The following is a 23,424-nucleotide window of genomic DNA, read 5'->3' as shown; positions in this document are numbered from 1 at the left end:
CTAGTACTGGTTTATTTTCTCCTTGTACGTTCTTTGGGAGAAATTTAGTTTCTCTGCTGATCTGAAGCTCATGCCACACTTCTTCCTTCCCAAATACTGCAATTATTTGCCGAAACGGCAAATAGGTCCCATGATGCTCCAAACATGAATAATCAGGGTCTATATTGCATAGTCTCTTTCTAGATACCTGAATTTTCAGAAGGTAGGTACTTGTGCCTAATGCATAGTAAGTGCTCAGGAAACACTTGTTGACTCACTGGATTCTCACATTAAATCTTGACTTAAAGGGGCCATCTAGTCGTTCTTCTCACATCAACAAAGCTTCTCTCTTCCTTCAGTCTTCTTCTCCCATACAACTTCTGAAAGACAAACAGACCAAACTAGCCCTAGAGGCTTTCTTTCTTTTTTTCTCCCTCCCCTTCCCTGTCTTCTTCCACTCCTTCATCCTGCTTCAGTTTTCCAGCCTTTTTCCTTCTCTTCCCTCTTCTTAAAAGTTGCTATTCACCGCTGACTGCCAATTTTTGCCATACACCTAGCTGATGCCAGGAGAGAATGAATTGGATCTCAGTAGATCCACAATCCTGCCAGGCTTCTCTTGTTGGTGTTGCCATTGAAGACTCTTGTTTGACTTGTGCCCATGCCATGCTACCTCTCTCTTCCACCTCCTTCCCCTGGGCCTGCCTGTCTGAACTGCTGCCCATCATCCACAGATGTTTGCTCTTGGCCTTCCTACTCCCAGGAAGTAGGGACTCCCAGGGCCACAGTATTTTCTTCATAGCACTCCTTATTGGCAGGGGAAGCTTATCTTAATCTCTTTTGTGGAGTAGATAGGGCAGGTATTATCTCTAATTTATGGATGGAGGGGTCTTAATATAGCAAGGGAATGTGACTTGTCTGAGGCTGTGCAGTGATTTTATAGTAGAACTGAGACTAAAACCAGGTGTCCAAACTCTCGGGTCCCTAGTTCACATTACCTCAGCACTCATGACATGGTAGCTGATCTTAAGGAGTTTATGATCCATAAAGGTACATAGGGGTATGCTGGTAAATGAAATCCATTTCTCTGGAAAACAAAATCATATACCCACAAGATACTTTTAAGTTTAATTAATTAATCACTTAATTGAATAATCAGTTAATCAAAGGACTTTACAAGTACTTTTAATTACAAGATAGTTTTAAGTTTAATTAATCAATCAATTAATCAGCATTATCAACATTTGTCTCTTCAGTCTAGACAAGCAGCCAAACCATAAATCAAAGTCTGGTTTGTAGGGATTGCTGATATCTGAGATATAAAATGCCCATGCTGAAAATTTAACAACTAACACTTTTGAAAATGGCTCCAGTAGAACCCTGAATGTACCCCACCTATGAATCCTTAATTCAGAAAACCACATCCTCATTATATGAAACAACATGACAGGGTACCATAGGAACATAGGTACCATAGTACTGGAAGAGCAGTCAGTCAAATGACTCCACAGAGAGGTTTCATGATTTTGCAGGGGTGGAAGCTAGGGAGGGGATTTGGTTATAATGCAATAACATATTATTGTGCAACAGCATTAGTTCAGGTCACTTTAAAGAAGGCCTGCCTGAAGTTGGGGTCATCTCGAGTCATTGCCTGAACTTTATCATTGTCTACTTGGCTTTCACTTCTTGTAGGGCGTTTGAAGAACTCTATGACCTTGTTAAATGAGATGTCTGGGTTGATAAATAAAAATTTGCCACTTTTAAAGGAATACTGCTCACTATGTGGGACCTAGGTTTTAATCTTGGATCAGCCACTGATGATTTGGGTGACTTTTGCCAAGCTTCTTAACCTCCCTATAATCTTAGTTTTCTGATTTATAAAAGGAGTGGTCAGGCTAAAGGATCTCTCAGGGCCCTCCTGACAGTCTGATTCCACAGGGAATCAAGTCTCAGTGCATTTTGGGGAAACTATTAAACCATCAGACTGCATTAAGTCTCTGGAGACACTCTGTATGACTATGATTCTGTGTTAGTGGTAGAAGCTTAATGTTTGACTATCTTCCCCCCAGACTCACCAAAAGATTCTTGTATGATATCATGAAATTATTATCCCAATTTTCTTATTGGTTAACACTGGGGGCTAACTTGGAAGGGTGGATAATCTGTGTAAAGACAATGGGAGCACTCCCAGGATTGGGCTTCAGAGTCAGGAAGACCTCAGAATTAGATGTTTTTGAATTCTACATTTGTCATTCAATGGATCAACTAATCTCCTTAGCTTTGTGTCACCTGAAAATTTAATAAGCAAGGTGTCTCTGTTCTAACGTATCAAGCACAGATCCTTGGGGCTTCCCACCAAGTACTTCTTTCTTCCCATGTTGACATCAAACTATTAATATCTACTCCTTGAATTCAGCCATCTAACATCTAATTGTAGATCATCTATCTAGCCCATGTCTTTCCTTCTTTTCAACAAGGACAGTATGCAATACTGTGTCAGATGCTTTGCTAAAATAAAAATATTTCAATGAAAATTTAATATTTATATTTAAATACATATTTAATATATTAAATCATTCCCCTGATCTACCAATTTAATAAGTGACCAAAAAGAAAATTTGGCTAGTCAGATACTCTTGAGGAAACCATGCTGGTTCTTTGTGGTCACTGCTTCCTTTTCAACACGTTCACTACCCATCCCTTTAAAAATAGATTCTACAATTTCAGCAAGAATTAAGGTCAAGTGTGCCAACCTATAGTTTGCATATTCAAGGACAGAGGCGGGCAGAGAAGCATGACAAATAACTAGTTTTCCCTCATGTAGCTATCTGCCAACTCTGATTAGTTCCTGCCAAGCTGCTACATATTAACTACTGTGTTAGGATAAGCACCTAATTAGTAGAGATTTTCTGCAACAAGGCTGGGAATAATCCAGAGGTTTCAACAAAAAGCAGCTGAATAGTTGAAGTGGTGGAGAAGAGGTCACAATTTACGTTTTCTGTTTCTTTATGAACTAGGACTCCATTTCCCATCTCCTTTTTATAGACTATTATCTATGAATGTGTATGCCAATATTTAAAAAAATATAGTATTTTTCTAATTGTCTTTAGAAAAAAGCAAATTCTGCCCTGGAGGGGACGTTTTTGGAACTCAGTTACTGACACTTGGATCTGGAGTCTTAGATATCCAAGAAAGAAGCTGCTCTATCTTTAGCGAAGACTCTGACTAGCATTGCAGACAATCAGCCCAGGAAGCTGTTTCTGCCTTTTCAGCAGGTAAGTCTAAACAATTCAACTCTTCACCTATGTCAACTGACAGTTATGACTGCAAAAGACATTTTTAGTTTATTATTATTTTATTTATTATATTTATATTGTTATTTTTATTACATATATCAGGGCTGTCCAAAATGCAGCCCGCGGGCTGCATGAGGCCTGCAGTGTGATTTATGCGGCCTGACTACAAGCATAGAAATTTACATAAATGCTTTAGTAAATGAAGCTGAGCTACTGCAGAGCTCTCCCTAAAATGGCAAATCAAAATATATTGTCTATTGTTTCAGTAAAAACCTAAGGTTGGACAGCCCTGACATATATTATACATATATTATATCTATATTATTTATTTTATCACAAGAGAAGGCAGCAAAGACATGCATGCTGGGTCCTCCCTTGTTCAGAGTGCAAAGGAGGCCAATGATGCAGGAAGGGCTTTGGATGTCTCCCCACCTGGTAACCAACACAAAGTGCAGAACCACAGAGTGAGACAGTTCTGGGGTGCATTCTCTATGCAGGGAGGAAACTCACAGATCATTCATTGAATACAGCTTCACAATGCTCAGACTTTATGAGGTTTTCTAGGTTTTACATTGTTTTGGCCAAACTGCACCCTAACTCAGGCATCTTGGCCTATGGTGCTTCACCTAACTTGCCCTCCCATAAATCCTAAATTATAATTATCACTTCCACATCGTGACTACCCCCATCGCAGTTTCAGTATATTTCAGGTCAGCATAAGAAATTAAATGGGAATTTTGGAGGAGTTTTTCAGAAGGTGCAGACATAGAAAAAGTTTAGAAACTCAGAAATGCAATATATACATATATATATAGTTTTGTATACTATCAACAGATTTTTTTTTCTTTTAGTACCATAACAGTTCAGATTTCTCTGGTATGAAGGGAGGGCCAAAACATTTTATGCATATTTTCCATTTGGAGGGAGGGGGACCACACCCCTTATTCTCCACAATGTGGAAGGAAGGGATAATTGTGCTTTCCCTGTTTCCTGAGCAGACAGCTTTATCCTCAGCTCCCCTGACCTGTTCTTTGCTTCAAGCCTTTCTTAGCTAACTTGTCTTTGATAAGCAAATATTCTTCCTTAATTGATGCTTTCCACACTCAAACTATCATACTTTATAAAGCCCAGTTTTCCTCAATTGTTTCTTTTCCTCTTTTCAGCCTCTCCCCTGCCCATATCTCCATGCCTTAGCATTTTCTCACTCATACTTCCCACCCTAGGATCCTCTCTATTGCCCCAAGAGATTTCTCCCAGCAGTAATTTTTCCTTCCATTTATCCCTTCCATATCACAGGGGTTAGGGGTGTGTGGTACCCCCATGATCTGGAAAATCTGCATAAAATCATAGGGGTAGAGGCAGACCCTTCACTTTCATTTTCCTTTAGGAAATAATATAAGGACTTAGCCTTTGCTTGTAATATGCCAGAATCTACTGGGATCCCTTTTTCATAACAATCCTGTATTTCTGGGTTTCTAAACTTTTTTCTGTGCCATCTGCTGGCCTTTGTGTGTCGTCTATGGCTTTTGCAAAACTCTCCCAAAATTCCCATTTGATTCCTTATGCTGACCCATGATATATTGAACCCAATATAGGGAAAGTCACGATGCAATAGAGTTAACTCTACAATGGTAGCATCATTAAAAATCTACATTTCCTTGCATATGAGATGAGTGTTCACATTGCAACAGGGTATAATATAACCCACAAAAAAGCTGGGGAGTTAGGGAGTGTTTCTCTGCAGACAGAAACAATACACCTGGCCTGGGAGATGGTATTACTCTTTTACTCCCCATCATTGTTTATCCTTCTAGTTTCCAAGGCAAAGGAATCAACCTGGAGGAGAGACACAGAGGGCACTGGAGCCATGTTATCCTTCTGGAAGGAGAAAAAGAAGCACTATCGGGTCCCAGTAGCAACGACCCCTCCACGGAAGAAGATGATGGGGAGCCCAAAGTCTGCCGTGTGTGTGGAGACAAAGCAACTGGTTACCACTTCAACGTCATGACCTGTGAAGGGTGCAAGGGATTTTTCAGGTAGAGTGAAAATCCCGACACATGTGACCATCTTTTCATCACTAACCTCTTTGAAACAGAAAGCAACCAGGCTATGGCGCAAACCTATCGCATGACCTATCATCTTTCAAATAGGGTAATCTATGAAGATATAACAATAGAATAGATGTGAAAGTGCTTTGAAAAATTAAAAGTTTAGAATTTTTCAGAATAAAAATATTATTAAAAGTATATTAATGTGTAACTCATGGCCCTAGGGACCCCTAAAGAGTCTGGACTCAGACCAAGTGGGTCTCACCCTGGGGTCTGACACACAAAAAGGTCATTTTCTCTTAGTTTATTGCGTGTATCCAGAATTTATTCCAAGAAAATCTCCAAATATATCTTACCTCCTGCCTATGTTTTTCTAAAAGTAAGTTAAATGACCCCCAACTCCCATATAAACACCCAGGGTAACAAATCCTTGTGAGTGGAATATGGCATTCCTTTCACCCCACTGCATATTTAGAAGATGCAAAGGATACAGGAGCCCATAAAAGATGAGAGAAAAAACATAGTGCATTCACAACAGTCCATAGAAAGCCTAAGTGGAAATCCTACCTTTGACACTTACATTAGCTGTATGACTTAACTTCTCTGTGTCTCTGTTTCCTCCCCTGAAAATGAGGGGGTTGTGTTAAATGATCTCTAAGGTACCTCCCGGCTCCAAATCTGAGATCCTCTGACCCCTAAGAAGGAACTGAACTTGTAGCTGCCATTTATGAAAATATTCACATTCAGCGGCAGCTAAATGGTACAGTGGATGGAGAATAGGGCCTGGAGTCAGGAAGATCTGAGTTCAAATCCAGCCTCAGATATTTACTAGCTGCATAACCCCAGGCAAGTCACTTAACCTCTATTTGCCTCAGTTTCCTCAACTGTAAAATGGAGATAGTAATAGCAACTACCTCCCAGGGGTGTTGTGAACAAGATATTTATATATCTATATATTTGTATATCTGTATCAAACAGGATATTTATAAAGCACTTAGCACCGTACCTGGCACATAGGAAGCACTTAATCAGTGCTTGCTCCCTTCTGGTGAATCCCTGATTCTCCTAAAGGGTCTCATACAGTCCCTTCAAGTATTGTAGTTAACCCCTGTGGTTGGATTCCCCTAAGAAAGCAAACGAGCCTTGGGGCTGTGGACAAGACAGGCATCTTTCTTTCCATCAGATCTACTCTGTCCAAAAAATTCTCCATGATTGTGGGAAGGTGTAGGGAGAAGATGAGGAAGAAGAGGAACCAAGGTGCACCCTTCCCTCCTCCCTTCCCTGGTAACTTTAATCCTCAGTCTCCTTGGCTTTCACTATGGGGCCATGGAGGAGATCTTTTTCCTCCTAAAGTGATGTTGCTTAGGAAATGCCCTCCTGTCTCCTGGGAAGTTTGCTTCCAAAAGTCTCACCCATGGGGTGGCCCAAGGACTGTCCCTTCTCCAGCTGAAGATTCTTTAATAGGGGAGTGAGATAGTCAGATCTATGCTTGAGCAATGCCTCAGATGGATTTAAAGGGGAGAGACAAGATGCTGGGAGACCAATTAGGGCTTTTGCTGTAGCTCAGGCAAGTGGTAAGGAAGACTTGAATTAAGGGGTAAGCTGTGTGAGGGAAGAGAAGAAGATGGATGTATATAAGGACTGTTGTGAAGAGAGAATCATATGGGGTAACAAAGAAAGGAAGGAAGGAAGAAACAGAAAGAAAAGAAGGAAATAAAAAGAAATGAAGGAAGGAGGGAAGAGAAAGGAAGTCAGGAAAGAGGGAAGAAAGAGAGAAAGTGAGAAAGAAAGAAAGGGAGGAAGGAAGAAAGAAATGAAGGAAGGAAGGAGGGAAGAGAAAGGAAGGAAGGCAGGAAAGAGGGAAGAAAGAAAGAAAGGAAGGAAGGAGGGAAGAGAAAGGAAGGAAGGCAGGAAAGAGGGAAGAAAGAAAGAAAGGAAGGAAGGAGGGAAGAGAAAGGAAGGAGGGAAGAGAAAGAAAGAAGGAAGGAATGAAGGAAAGGAAGAAGGAAGAAAGCAAATACAGCCCAGTTGCCTGTTATTGTTGATTTTTTGTAGCTTCCCATCACCTACAGTGTTCTGATGAAAGACGGTTCTGCCTTTGTAAGAGCTGCCACATGCGGTTCCTACCGGCAGTAGCTGTCCAATTTCATCAATTTCGCTTTTTGGAATTCTTCTTTAATATTTACAAATAGGAAAAGGTAAAGCCTTTATTTTGGTTTTCTTGAATAACTCTCCCACCAGAAACTTACTCCAGTCCCCCAGTGTGGGTTGGAGGGATTATACTGTCTCAGGAATACTTCTGTGAATAAGCCTGGCTTCTAGGTCTCTCCAATTTGAGGTTATCCATTAAGCAAACACTGAGGCTGGCAATTCCTAGAACATTTTCTTTCTCTGACTAGAAACCTAGATCTTGGTATTATGCTAATTTGGAAATTAAAAACTTCCTCCTCAATCAATCAGTGTACAAGCATTTGTAAAGCACCTACTATGTGCCCCACACTCTGCTAAATGCTAGGGATACAAAAAATATACAAAATAGTCCCTATACTCAAGAAACTTGCATTCTAGTGGAGGGATACAAGTACATATGTAAGTATGCACAGAATAGATATAAAGAAAATAAATATGAAGTATTTAGGGTAGTGTTAGACAGATAATACACAGGAGACTGGAGGTTTCAGACTCCAGACTCTAACAGGTTCACTCTTGATCTGGTCAGACAGGAAAGAGAGCTTCAAAGGGGTTAATAATAACACAGTATTGCTGTTAACAGACTCCTACAGCATTTCCTAATCACCCTTCTCGGCACAAAGGGTCAACTACCCTTACATCCCGATGGGGCCAATCGAGATGGCCACAACTTGTGCATTCAACCCTAAAGGGTTCCCCTAAATCCCCTCAAGCCTCAATGGGGGCCAGTTGAGGCATACACAAATTCCCCCCTCCCAAGCCTTGATGGGGGCCAATCAAGGTACATAGCATTCCAGCTTGTGCATTCAACCATAAATGTTCCCCAATTCACTGACCACCAACCACCTGTTTTATAGGGCATCAGACAAAGAAGGCATATTGCCAAGGAGTGACTTCATAAGGTTACATCAAGTTTTAGCATTATCATGTCAGTTCAGCATAGCACATGCTTATTACAAGTTTATGACTTTGAGCACAAATATTGATACTTTGCAGGGTTATATAATGATACGCAAGTATGGTGGAGATGTTTTGAACCTTGAGCGTGGGAACTCATATCTAATACCCAGGAAACAGAGATTGTTATGGCCACAGATCCTGGGAAACTGAGGTTGTTATGGCCATAGATCCTGGGAAACTGAACTCTAAGAAATGATAACAAAAATCCACTTTACACACACTAAAATCCACCATACTCACCCTAAAATTCACCTTACTGACCGGTAGTCAGGCAGAAATAGTGTTAGTAGCTGGGATAATCAGAAAAAGTCTCATGTAGAAGGTGTTGCTTAGACTGCATCTTGAAGAAAGAGAGGGATTCTAGGAGGTGGTGGGGAGAAGGGAGTGCTTTCTAGGTATGGGAGGCAGCTAATGCAAAGTCCCAGAGCTGAGATATAAAATACCATGTGTGAGGACAAGAGAAGTACGATTTAGCTGTATGCTAGAATGTGGGAAGGGGATAAATGGCCAATGACCCTGGAAAGGTAGTTTGAGGCCAATTTGTGAAGGACTTTAAAAACTAAACAGAAAAGTTTATGTTTTAACACAGAGGCATCAGGAAGCCACTCAGTATGGTGGTGACATGGTCAGATTTCTGCTTTAGGAAAAAAAATCATCCTGGCAGCTCAATGGAGGATAGCCTGTATTGGTGAGAGGCTCAAGTAAGGGAGACTATTTGGGATGCTGTTGATGTAATCTAGATGAGAGGTGATGAGGGCCTGAACTTGAGTCCTGGATGTGTAAACAGAGAGACACGTTCAGATATGAGAGATGATGTTGGAGGTATGAATGGCAAGGTTTGACCATTGCCTGGACAATGTTCAGGAGTCCCCTGAATTTGTCTTTTTGAGTTGCCATGTTTTCCAGAAACACTGGACCCAAAGTATGTAGGAGACCCTGAATGGTTTAAGGACAAAGCCCCACCTGAGCTGACAGTGTGTTGTTTGCAGCCCACGCTGGACTCCCTGTGTCACAGTCCCTGGGAGTCACTTCAAGTACCGGTCAGTCTGCACTAGACTGAGAAACTGCTTGTGCAGCTGGGACCCTTGCAGATAAGTGGGCCATAATATCTTCATAGTCTAGCAGTTCTCAAGAGGAAAAAATATGGCTTTTGCCATCACCTTGCTCCTCACCATGGGGAGGGGTTTTGTTCTTTTCCCACCTTTACTGTAACTTTCCCCCTCCATTTCCACTCCCCTTTAGGTGGAGATTTCTGGCATCTCTTCCTCCCTTTGTCCCACTGTTGTAAAAATGCAAGCTTCTGTATGGATTGTGAACTCTTTGGGTTCCACATGTATATTCATTTTTCTTGTAATAAACCTACTTTTCACTTAAGTTTTGTTTATGATTGCCTATTGACAATATGTGGACTGAGGGAGAGTGAGTCGTTAAAGATGACACCGAGGTTACAACCTGGGAGACTAGAAAAATGGTGGTGCCTTCACAAGAAATAGTTGTATTGGGGAAAGGGAAGATAATGAGTTCTATTTTGGATATGTTGAGCTTTAAGTGTCTTTGGGACAGAAATCCCATTTGAAATGTCCAGTAGGCAGTTGGTGATGCAAGACCCAGAACAGAACTTTGGAGAATGCCCACATTCTTCAGATGTGTGATAGGAATGATGAGCCAGCAAAGGAGACAGAGGAGACCAAAGAGAGCAATGTTGCCAAAACTCATAAAAATTATATAGGAGGAGAGGCTGGTCAATGGCATCAAATGTAACAGATGGGTGAAAAAGGATGAGGACTAGAAAAAGCTATCAGATTTGGCAATAAAGAGAACATTGGTAACTTTGGAGACAGCAGTTTTAGTTGAGTTATGAGGGTAAAAGCCAGATTGCAAAGTGGGGGAAGAAGCCAGTGATCAATGAGGACAAGTAGACTGAAAGAGTATTAGAGAAAGAAGTCCAGAATGAAAATAAGTCTATTCACTATGGAATGGGAATTTCAGAGGGCATGGTGCAAGCGGTGGGCAGGCTTGGAGAGGGGGATGGGTGGGGTAGTGTTAAAGAGAATAGGGACAAGAGAAGAAGAAGGAAGGGCTGAGCATAGTTTGTTCCTATGTGGTCATTGATTCAATGATACAGGAATAGGGAAGAGTCATAGGTAGTGGAATGTGTTAGTCATAGGGATAGTATGAAGAATAAGGCTCATAGTTGTTGTTATCTTCTCCCAAGTCTTTCCTCCATTGCTTTCATTTCTTTCCTCTCATTTTAGGAGAGAATGTCCTCTTTTAATTTATATTCTCATTAAAAAAACTCTTGCTTCATTTCATCTAGGAATTTTAAATGATCTTTTGACTGAGATGTGTTTTCTTTGAGGTTTTGCTTGTAGGTCTTTTGGAGCTATTGTCTTTTGGGTTTGTGCCTTTGTTTTAGGGATAGGCTCTGTACACTTCTAGTAGAACTGCAGCCTTGTTTTTCTCTCAAGGTCTGGCTCTGAGATCTCCTCTCTCACTTTAGAGTTCCTGGTCTCTCCCCCCATACCCCCACTTCGCCCTGTTACCAGTTCCTGCCATAATCATTTGGTTTTTGTTCAATTGTTTCAGTTGTTTTTGACTTTTTGTGACCCCATTTGGGGTTTTCTTGGCAAAAAATACTGGAGTGCTTTGCCATTTCCTTCTCCAGCTCATTTTACTGAAGAGGAAACTGAGGCAAACAGGGTTAAGTGACTTGTCCAGGGTCACACAGCTAGTAAGTGTCTGAGGCCCAGATTTGAATTCAGGAATATGAGTCTTCCTGATCCCAAGGCCCAGCACTCCATTCACTATTCCACCTAGCTGCCATATAATAATTTGCTAATGGGATCCAAAAAATTTTGCTAGTGGGCCAAATTTGTGCTCTTATCCTAGACAGATGACCCACTGTTCTTTTTCCTTAGCTTTCTGATCACTATTCAGTTTGGTGCTTATCTGAGATCTCTGTTGGAATAGTTGTTGGGGGACCCAGGCTGCATTGATTCCTCCTGCTCTGTCATCTTGGTTTGTTTCCTCAATGCTCAGTCTCAAAGAGCTATTGCCCCAAAGAAGGGGCAAAGGTGTGGGGGATTATCTAGTCACTCCCTTCTGCTCCTCTGGTTCTCACATTTGATACAAGGTTTGGTCAACACTTTGAACCTGCTCTCTACTCAGTGCTTCCTTCCACTGATACCATTAAGCAGGTCTGAGCCTCTGAATTTATGCTTCCAAAGCCTTTTGTCCCATCTCATTCCAAATTCAGTATAATATAGTGGAACGTAAATTGAACTGGACTTTACCAATAAGTCTGACCTCTTGTGGCCTATGTTTTCTTCAGTGCACAATAGGGATGGTATCTACTCTGTCTCCCAGGCAGGAGCCCTGAGCTCTGGTTCTAGCTGCACCTACTTCTTTCTTAGCTTACTCACCTGCTACCCTCCCCCTCTCTTCTTTTCCTGCCAGTTATCTGAATGAGTATTACAAAACAAGACAGAGGTGTGTGGTTAGGGGACCTGTTCCCTTGACACATTACAGATTCCCACAAACTTAAAGCTGTCTCAAAGGCCCAGGTAGTCTAGCTGTTCTTTCAACCTTGGTAAAGGTGATTGATCTCTTAGCCTCTTTCCCACTGCAGTGATATAGGAGGATGCTGCTATACTAATAGATGAATGCACTCAGAGTAGTGAATGGTGGTTGGAGGTAGGAGGGCTTTCCTTCCCTTCCCTCCCCTGACCATTCTGCCATGATCCCCAGCCCTTCATGGGGAGTTCATGGGGAATGGTCCCTTTTTGCTTCTATACTGGGGATTCAGGGTTAAGATTTCCTTCTGATTACTCCTTTAGAAGAATCTCTTTTCCTTACTCATATGCCCAGTACTGGACAAAAGGAGAGAAGACTCTCCATCTCCATGGAAACACTGCCTCCAGGGCCATCCTCACAAGGAGATGGAAGGCTGTTACTTGGCAACAATTGGGGAAGGAGGAAAGGGGAAGACAGCCTTGCTTGAAGGAGCCTATCCTGGAGAGAAAAGCTGCTATAGCTAAAGAAATCTCTGATGGGCTGGGTCATAGAATATATAGCAAGTTATTACAAAAATGTGCCCATTTTCCTGAGTGGAAGCTTTATGAAATTTATGAACCAAACAATGAATAGGCAAATTAAAGCATGAAAAATTTGTTCTTAAAGAATAAACTGGCTGTTTTCCTCTTATTCTTATCTGGTTCTAGAGGGAAAGACAATTCAGTGGTAAGAGCTGAAATAGTCCTTTTTTTTTAAACCATCTTTGTTTTGTTCCTACAAAATATAAAAGATCAGCAGAGATAGAGGACACTATATAGACAAGACCTAGACTCAAGTCTGTCTACCACAGGTGTTTTTTTTCATTTTATTGACATCTTTTAGTTTTGCAACCTAGTCATTTCTGAATATAACACACCAGTAGTACCACTATTGCCAGCAGACAGCTAAGCAGAAACCAAACCAAAATTCAATTCAGTGACCCCATCTGTCCATATGCAACACTCTACACTTGTATTCATACACCTCTCTGCCAAGAAGGTGTTACCAAGACTGGTGATTATAGTTCCTCAGAATTCAGATCTTTTAGTGATCTATTCTTTTACTTTACTGCATAAATCATATATGTTGTTCTCCTAGGTCTGATTACATCATCCTATATCTGATTAAATAAGTCTTAGTATATTTCTTTAGTCTCCATAATTTCTTATCTTGCAATAACAAAAAGTCATCTTTTAGATGCTCTGCTTTGGAAATAATGGGCTGCATTGGAAGGCAGGAAGTTCCTCCTCACTGGAGATCTTCAAGCAAGTACCAGTACCTGTTAGGAATGTGATAGAAAAGATTTTTGTTCAGGTTAGGCTTGAGCTATAGCTCTGATGGTCTCAGAAGTTCCTTCCAACTGTGATTCTAAAATTTCACTTTCTATTTGGAATTTGGATTTTGTTATCATCTGGTTATTATGTAGAAATGAATGTGATTTTGGGGGCTTTATTTTTTTGCTAAAGCTGTTGTCTCTTAGTATCTTTGCTGGTTTCCTAGGATTTTTCAAGTAAGACATCAAATTATCAGTAAATAGGGACACTTTTCAGTCAACTTTACTTATCATTATGCCTTTAATTTCTTTCTCTTGTCTTATTGCTATTGCTAGCATTCTCAAAACTATATCAAATAATAGTGGGGAGAGTGAGCATCCTTGCTTTACTCCTGTATTTATTGGAAAAGGTTTTAGTGTATACCCATTGCGTATCATGCTAGCTTTTGATTTTAAACATACTTTTATGATATTAAAAAGGTCCTTCTGTGCCTATACTTTGTTGGGTTTGTTTGTTTTTTCTTTGTGTACTCGTTTTTGTCACAAATGAGTGTTTGAACTGAATCTTGAAGGAAAACCAGAGATCCTAACTGATTCATGTGAAGTGGGAGTACATCCCTGGATACCTAGAGAATAGTCATTGTAAAGGTCAAGAGATGGGAGATGGAGTGTTATTTGTGCAGAACACAAGTTGGTCAGAATGACCAAGAATGATGATTGTAATGAAGTGTGAAGATGGGAGTAATATGTAAGAAGACCGGAAAGATGAAAAAGGGCCAGGTTGTGGAGATTTAAATGTCAAACAGAGTAGTTTATATTTAATCCTAGAGTCAATAAAAAGACACTGGGATTTATTGACCAGGGAAGTGGGAAGGGAGGGTGGCATGTTCAGACTTGCACTTTAGGAAATCACTGTAGTTTCAGGAAAATCACTTTGATGACTATGTGGAGCATGGATAGAGTGGGGAGAGAGGCATGAGTCAGAGAAATAGAGTAGGAAATCATTGCAACAGTCTAGACAAGGGAATAAAGGCCTAAACTAGGGTGGTAGCCATGTGCGCAGAAGGATGTGAGGGATGTGGAGGTAGAAATGACAAAACTGGACAACTGATTCCATATGTGGAGAAGGAGTTGAGAATGACACTAAGGCTACAAGTCTGGGTGACTGGAAGGATAATGTTATCCTCAATGGAAATAGAGAAGTTCAGAAGAGGTCTAGGTATGTAGGGGAAAACAATGAGTTCTGATTTGGAAATGCTGAGTTTGTTGCACCTATGGGACATCCAGTTGGAAATGACCAATAGATGGTTGGTGATGCAAGACTAGAGCTTAGGAGAGAAACTTGGACAGGATATATAGACCTGGGAGTCAAGTGTATGCTGACGATAACTGAATCCGTGTGAACTGGTGAGGTCATTAAAGAGGAAAGTATAGGGAGAGAAGAGAAGGTCGTTCAGGGCAAAAACTTGGGGATTCACTCTCAGTTATTGGTTATGACAAGAATGATGACTCAGCACAAGAGACTGAGAAGTGATACAACCATACTTCACCCCTCTTGTGGAATCTGCCTTCCTCCAAAATCCCTGTGAGGGCAAGTGTCAGACTCCTCTCTTGGTGGAGGTATGCCAATAATTGGGCCATCCTCTATGCCACTATCCATTTTTCTTTCCCTCAATTGTTTTTTGCCATAGATGAAAATATTCCCAATTAAGGCTCTGCTAAGAAGGATGGTTTCCCCTGGCTGATCAGACCTTCCTGAGGCCCAGAGCCCCTAAATGTACTGATGGAATGGAGCTCAAATTTGCTGTTCCAATATGTGCTAATCCTAGTACCACCTTCACTTTCTCTTCCTACAGGCGAATCATGAAACGTAATGTCCGGTTGAGATGCCCCTTCCGGAAGGGAACTTGTGTAATCAACCAGAAGACTCGGAAGCAGTGCCAGGCCTGCCGGCTTCGCAAGTGCCTGGATAGTGGAATGAGGAAGGAAAGTAAGTCTTAAAACTGACAAGAGAGAGAGAGAGAGTGTGTGTGTGTGTGTGTGTGTATGTGTGTGTACATTTAAACAACGGTCACTTATAAAACTTGTTCATCTTTCTGTCACAGATACTCACACAGAGTTGGCCATTGGTAAAGATTTGTTGAATTGGCAAGGTGTGTGATTCCCACATAGGCATCTGTGTTAGTCTACTAGCACAATTACGGGGGCAATCTTAAGGGGGAACAGTGACAAGAGAGTAGAGAGAGGGGGGAATGAGCCATCTTGTGCAGCTCATTGACCAGGCCCATGGCACTACCTAGGTGATCTTAAGCAAGTCACTTCAACAATCTAGGCCTCAGTTTCCTCATTTGTAAAACTAAGATGTTGGCCTAGAGCATGGGGCCCTTAATATTTGTGATGTCATGGACCTTGCTGGCAGTCTCATGAAGCCTGTAGACCCCTTATCTGGATAATATTTTTTAAATGCACAAAACAAAATTGGGGATTACAAAAGAAACCAATTAGTAAGACAATTATCAAAATATTTTTTAAATGAACAAGTTTCCAGTCTGTTTCCAGAGCTCTCAGCCCACAGATGGTAAGGAGGTCGAACAACTGGTCAGAAGATTACATGGGTCTCTTTGCTAGAACTGAGGCAGGACTCTGTTGCTTTGCCCATACTTGAATCTGGCCTCAGTCCTGGGTAACAGTCCCAGGGCATGGAGGAACACTAGCATAGTAGAGCTTGTGGTCACAGTGGATCGGGGACCCTCCCCACAGTTGCAGGGCAGAAAAGAATGCTTGTGGTTGCTCACAGAGCAGAACACAGGCCAGGATGGTGATAAACACCTCTCCTTAGATCATACCACCTTGGAAGAACTGAAAACTTACAGGTCCCTAGAAGTATCTCTGAAAACAGCTACACAAAACCCCTGAAGCTTGAGACAGTGCATCCTCCACCCTAGAAGCAGAACCCTACTTTAACAAAGAGTTAGAAGTCAAGAATTAGACTGGGAAAATGAGCAAACAACAGAAAAAATTCTGACCACAGAAAGTTACTGTGGTAACAAGGAAGATCAAAACACACACTCAGAAGACAAAAGTCAAAGCTCCAACAAAGTCCAAAGCCTCCAAGAAAAATATGAATTGATCATGGGCCATGAAAGAGCTCAAAAGGATTTTGAAAACCAAGTAAGAGAGATAGAGGAATAATTAGGAAGAGAAATGAGAGTGATGCAAGAAAATCAAGAAAAACAAGTCAACAACTTGGTAAAAGAAACACAAAAAAAATACTGAAGAAAATAACACCTTAAAAACAGAACTGGAACAAATGGTAAAAGAGGTATAAAAATCCAATGAAGAGAAGAATGCCTTGGGGGGCTCTCAGCCACTGGAAGAGTGGCTTGGGCGGAGCCAATATGGCCACGGGAAAACAGCATCTTACCGGAGCTCTCTCACAAGTTCTGTCAGATATCTTTTAAAGTGAATCTGAGCAGATTTAAGAGTTAGAAGCCACTAGTAGACTGAGTGGGGCAAATTTCCAACCCAGGACAGTCTGCAATGTTTCTGTAGCCTGGAAGAGCACCTGGCGTGCAGAGCTGTACCAGACTACACCAAAGCAGAAGCAGCTGCGGAAACCAGCCAGCCATCCAGGCTGGGAGGAATCTGGGCACCCGAAACTGGCAGAGATACCTAGGCCTCCCAACATAGGACAGGAGTCTGTTGAAGTGACGGGAGGCAACAGCACAGCAGCTGCAGCTGTTGCTGAGGCTTACAGCCCAAAGGTTTGAAACTTGCCTTCTTGAACTTCCAGGAGATATAATGGCCAGGTAAACAGCTCTCATCCCGCCCTCCCTGACCCAGAGAGAATACCTCGGGAAAAACCTTGGAATAGAGGAGACAGAAGAGGGGCTTCAGTAGCCAAACAGTGAGAATTCCTGAGTCCCAGAAGGGTGGAGCAAACAAGGGTCAACACCAGGAACCCAGACATGCTTTTGCACAGCCAAGGGAAGTGGTAGACACCAGCACGGACAAAGTCTGAGGCCACCCGTGCTGGAGAGCAGCCCCAGGGGAAGAGGAGACTTCTGGCAGCCAGACCACTCCTCCCCCACACCTCACAAAACCAGAGGCCACAACACATAAAGCCAGTAACTAGGTTCACAATTCCCAGAACAAGAAACCTAGGACAGAGCTCCCTGAGCCCTAAAAGTAGAAATCCACTGTAAAGCCAGGAAAAAGCTAACCAACATGAAGAAGAGCATGAAAAAACTGAGGGCCATTGATTCTTTTTACGGAGACAGGGAAGATTAAAATACTAATTTGGAAGAGGACAGCATTGACAACATACCTATATCTGATACCTCAAAAGGGAATGTGAACTGGTCTCAAGCCCAAAAAGCATTCCTGGAAGAGCTTAAGGAGGATTTTAAAAACCAAATTAGGGAGGTAAAAGAAAAAATGAAAAAAAAAACCACTGATGAAATCAAATCTTTAAAAAGTAAAATTGGTGAAATTTCTAATGAGATTCAGAATCTAAATAGAGAAAATGACACCCCAAAAGGTAAAATCAACCAATTGGAAAAGGAGACTCAAAAGCAAAATGAAGACAGAAATTCATTAAAAATTAAAATTGAGCAAGCGGAAGCTAATGACTCTATGAGGCATCAAGAAGTAGTCAAACAAAATGTAAAGAATGAAAAAATAGAAGAAAATGTGGAATATCTGATTGGAAAAACAGCTGACCTGGAAAATAGATCTAGGAGAGACAGTTTAAGAATTACTGGTCTACCTAAAAAGCCACAGTGAAAAAAAGATCCTGGACAGTATCTTCCAAGAAATTATCAAAGATAGTTGCCCAGAAGTCCTAGAACCAGAGGGGAAATTAGTCATTGAAAGAATCCACTGATCACCCCCTGAAAGAGATCCCAAATTGAAAGCTCCAAGAAATATTATAGCCAAATTTCAGAATTTTCAAGTCAAGAAGAAAATACTGCAAGCAGCCAAAAAGAAACAATTCAAATAACGTGGAACTACAGTCAGGATCATGCAGGATCTTTCAGTTTCTACATTAAATGACAGGAGAAATTGGAATATGATATTCCGAAGGGCAAAGGAGCTTTAACTACAACCAAGGATCAACTACCCAGCAAAACTGAGCATAATTTTTCAGGTAAGGAGACAGACATTCAATGAAGTAAGGGAATTCCAGACCCTCCTGATGAAAAGACCAGAACTCAATGGAAAATTTGATCTTCAAATACAAAACTCAAGAGACACATAAAAAGGTAAACAAGGGGAACCCCCCCCCCCACAAACCTTGTTAATCACTATGGGAAAATTGTTTACATCCTTATATAGAATTATATTGTTTTACATATGTTTTGTATATATGTATACATATATATGTCAGTCTTGAGATAGTACAGTTATTATGACAATTGAAAGGGATACACATAGACTGTGGGTGTCAGTACAAAATAACCGATATAATGATAAAAACATAATTAAGAGACGTAAAGGAAGAGTTCTGGGAGAAGAGTTACGGAGGTAGCAGAAAAGGGTAAATTACATCACATGAAGAAGCACAAAAACATATTATAGTAGAGAGGAAGAAGGGAGAGAGAAGAGTAGTACATGAGCTTTACTCTCATTGGATTTGGTTCAGGAAGAGAATAACATACCCTGATAAGTATAGAAATCAAACTTGTCCTACAGGCAGTAAGAGGGGAAAGGGGAAAGGAAAGGGGGTAGTCAGAAGGGAGGGAAGAAGTAGCAAGGGGAAAAGGGATAAGGGAGGAAAATCAAGAGGGAGGATAAATTGAGGAAGGTGGTGGTCAAAAGCAAAACTCTTTTGAGGAGTGGAAGGGAGGAGGGAGAAATAAAAGCATAAAAAGGGATAAAATAAAAAGCATAAAAAGGAAACAGGATGGAGAAAAAGACACAGTTTATAATCATAACTGTGAATGTGAATGGGATGAACTCTCCCATAAAGTGGAGGTAGTTAGCAGAATGGCTTAAAAACCATAATACTACAATATGTTGTTTACAAGAAACACATTTGAAATGGGGATACACACAGGGTAAAGGTAAAAGGATGGAGTAGAATATATTGTGCTTCAGCTGAAGTAAAAAAAGCAGGAGTAGCAATCCTAATCTCAGACAAAGCAAAAGCAAAGATAGATGTAGTTAAAAGAGATAAGGAAGGACACTATATCCTGCTAAGAGGCACCATAGACAATGAAGGAATATCATTATTTAACATATATGCACCAAGTGGTATAGCATGCAAATTCTTAGAGGAGAAGTTAAGGGAGTTACAGGAAGAAATAGGAAATTAAATTAAAGGAAAAGGAAGTAAATTACCTAAACAACCCCATCTCAGAAAAAGAAATTGAACAAGCCACCAGTGAACTCCCTAGGAAAAAATCTCCAGGGCCAAATGGTTTTACATGTGAATTCTATCAAACATTTAAAGAACAATTAATTCCTATACTTTACAGACTATTTGGGAAAATAGACGAAGAAGGAGTCCTACCAAATTCTTTTTATGACACAAATATGGTACTAATACCTAAACCAGGAAGAGTCAAAACAGAGAAAGAAAATTATAGACCAATTTCCCTAATGAATATTGATGCAAAAATTTTAAATAAAGTATTAGCAAAAAGATTGCAGCAACTTGTCAGGAGAATAATACACTATGACCAGGTAGGATTTGTTCCAGGAATGCAAGGCTGGTTCAATATTAGAAAAACTATCAGCATAATTGATTATATCAATAATAAAACTAGTAGAAACCATATGATTATCTCAATAGATGCAGAAAAAGCTTTTGACAAAATACAACACCCATTCCTATTAAAAACACTAGAAAGCATAGGAATAAATAGCATCTACCTAAAATCATCAGCAAGCACTATATGTAATGGGGATAAGCTAGATGTATTCCCAGTAACATCAGGAGTGAAACAAGGATGTCCATTATCACCCCTGTTATTCAATTTGGTACTAGAAATATTAGGTTTAGCATTAAGAGAAGAAAAAGAAATTGAAGGAATTAACATAGGGAAAGAAGAAACTAAATTATCACTTTTTACAGATGATATGATGATTTACTTAGAGAATCCTAGAGATTCAAGTAAAAAACTACTTGGAATAATAAACAACTTTAGCAAAGTTGCAGGATATAAAATAAACCCACATAAATCCTCAGCATTCCTATATATTACTGACAAAGCCTGACAGCAAGAGATAGAAAGAGAATGTCCATTTAAAGGTACTGTAAACTCTATGAAATATTTTGGAGTCTACCTGCCAAGACAAACCCAGGGCCTATATGAATACAATTATGAAACACTTCTCACACAAATAAAGTCAGATCTAAGTAAATGGAATAATATCAGTTGCTCATAGGCCATGCAAATATAATAAAAATGACAATTTTTCTAAATTAATTTACTTATTCAGTGCCATACTAATTGAACTACCAAAAAATTATTTTACGGAGCTGGATAAAATAATAACAAAATTCATCTGGAAGAACCAAAAGTCCAGAATATCAAGGGAATTAATGAAAAGAAATGCTAGGAAAGGTGGCCTAGCCATACCAGATATCAAACTGTACCATAAAGCAGAAGTCATCAAAACTACCTGGTACTGGCTAAGAAACAGAGTGGTAGATCAGCAAAATAGGTTAGGTACACAAGATGCAGAAGTCAATGACTATAGCAATCTACTCTTTGATAAACCCAAAGTATCCAGCTTCTAGGCTAAGAATTCACTATTCCACAAAAACTGCTGGGAAAATTGGAAAATAGTATGGCAGAAACTGGACATGGATCAGTATCTTACACCCTATACCAAAATAAAGTCAAAATGGGTTTATGATTTAGGAATAAAGGCTGATACTATGGGCAATTTGGGAGAGCATGGAATAGATTACCTATCAGATTTATGGGAAAGGGAAGAATTCATGACCCAACAAGAGATAGAGAGAATTATAAAATGCAAAATCAATAATTTTGATTATGTAAACTGGAAAGTTTTTGTACAAACAAAGCCAATGCAACCAAGATTAGGAGGGAAGCAGAAAATTGGGAGAAAATCGTTACAACCAATGTTTATGATAAAGGCCTTATATCTAAAATATACAGGGAACTGAGCCAAATTTATAGGAATAAAAGCCATTCCCCAATTGAGAAATGGTCAAAGAATATGAACAGGCAATTTTCAGAGGAAGAAATTAAAGATATCTATAGGCATATGAAAAAATGCTCTAAATCACTATTGATTAGAGAAATGCAAATCAAAACAACTCTTAGGTACCACATCTCTCCTGTCAGATTGGTTAACATGATAAAACAGGAAAATGATAAATGCTAGAGAGGATGTGGGAAAATTGGAACATTAATACATTGTTGGTGGAGTTGTGAACAGATCTAGCCATTTTGGAGAGCAATTTGGAACTAGGCCCAAAAGGCTATAAAATGTGCATACCCGTTGACCCAGCAATACCACTCCTAGGGCTGTATCCCAAAGAGATCACACAAGTGGGAAAAGGGCCTGTATGTAAAAAAATATTTATAGCAGTTCTTTTTGTGGTAGCATAGAATTGGAGATCAAGGGGATGCCCATCAATTGGGGAATGGCTGAACAAGTCGTGGTATATGAATGTAATGGAATACTACTGTGCTATAAGAAATGGGGAAGATACGGACTTCCTAATAACCTGGAAAGACCTACATGATATGATGCTGAGTGAGAGGAGCAGAGCCAGGAGAACATTGTGCACAACCACAGACATATTGATTCTGTGATGACTAACTTTGATAGATTTGGCTCTCCTCAGCAATACAAGGCTATAAGACAGCTCCAAAGGACTTATGATGGAGAGAGCTGGCTACATTCAGAGAAAGACCTGTGGAGTCTGAATGCAGACTGAGGCAAACTATTTGCTCTCTCTTTTTCTCTTCTCTTTTGGTTTTGTTTTTCTCTCTTATGATTCATTCCGTTGGTCGTAATTCTTCTTCGCAACTTAACTATTGCATAAATAAGTTGAATGTGAAGGTTTATGTAGAATCTATATCGGACTGCATGCTGTTTTGTGGGGAAGAGGGTGGGGGAGGGAAGGGAAGAAAATTTGAAACTCAAGAACATGTAGAACTAAGTGTTGTAAACTAAAAATAAAAAATCCAATTAAAAAAAAAGAGTGGCATGGAACTCTGGGCAGCCACTGTAGGAACCTCCGGGCTCATGAATCCAGATGTTGTTGCTTTTTGGTAACTATGAATTGTGATTTGGTCTGTTTACAGTGTGTATGTTTGTAATTTGTTTGTTTTTGCTCTGAAGTTCAGGTTTCTGACTTTTCCTCCTGAACTAAGTGAATGATATTTGTATGTCGGGTTAAAGAAAATTGTTAACCCCTTAAAAAATAGAAGAATGCCTTAAAAAGCAGAATTAGCCAAAAGGAAAAAAAGGGACAAAAATTCACAGAAGAAAAAAACTCCTTAAAAAGAATTGGACAAACGAAAAAGGAAGTACACAAGCTAACTGAAGAAAATAACTCCTTATGAGTTAAAATTGAGCAAATGGAAGCTGATGACTGTGAAAAATCAAGGAACAATAAAACGAAACCAAAAGAGTGAAAAATAGAGACAATGTGAAATATCTCTTTGGGAAAACAACTGCCCTGGAAAATAGACCCAGGAGAGACAATTTAAAAATTATTGAACTACCTGGAAGCTATGATAAAAAAGAGGTTAGACATAATCTTTCAAGAAATTATGAAGAAAAACTGCCCTGATATTCTAGAATCAGAGGGTAAAATAGAAATGGAAAGAATTCACCAATCATCTCCTGAAAGAGATCCCAAAATGAAAACTCCTTAGAACATTATAGCCAAATTCCAGAGCTCCTAAGTCAAGGAGAAAATATTGCAAGCAGCCAGCAAGAAACAATTCAAGTAACATGGAGCCATAGTCAGGATAACACAAGATTTAGCAGCTTGTGCATTAAAGAGTCAGAGGGCTTGGAATATGATATTCTGGAGGGCAAAGGAGGTAGGATTATAATCAAGAATCACATATCCAGCAAAACTGGGTATAATCCTTCAGGGGAAAAAATGGAAATCCAATGAAAGAGGACTTTCAAG

The 23,424-nt window shown here is 40.1% G+C and overlaps 1 protein-coding gene across 1 annotated transcript in view; it reads left to right on the top strand.

Annotated features, from left to right (window-relative positions):
• Positions 1–3,385: 3,385 nt before the first annotated feature.
• Positions 3,386–23,424, top strand: part of NR1I2 (nuclear receptor subfamily 1 group I member 2) — a 38,299-nt gene continuing 18,260 nt past the window's right edge. The window contains exons 1-3 of the mRNA XM_036744109.1: positions 3,386–3,417; positions 5,087–5,308; positions 15,152–15,285. Of these exons, the coding sequence (XP_036600004.1) occupies positions 3,386–3,417; positions 5,087–5,308; positions 15,152–15,285 (388 nt within the window). The remainder of the gene's footprint in view (positions 3,418–5,086; positions 5,309–15,151; positions 15,286–23,424) is intronic.

This window comes from Trichosurus vulpecula, chromosome 2 (assembly GCF_011100635.1).
Source record: "Trichosurus vulpecula isolate mTriVul1 chromosome 2, mTriVul1.pri, whole genome shotgun sequence".
Lineage (NCBI taxonomy): Eukaryota > Metazoa > Chordata > Mammalia > Diprotodontia > Phalangeridae > Trichosurus > Trichosurus vulpecula.
The sequence above is the reverse complement of the archived record's forward strand: the minus strand, read 5'-3'. Positions and strand labels throughout refer to the sequence as shown.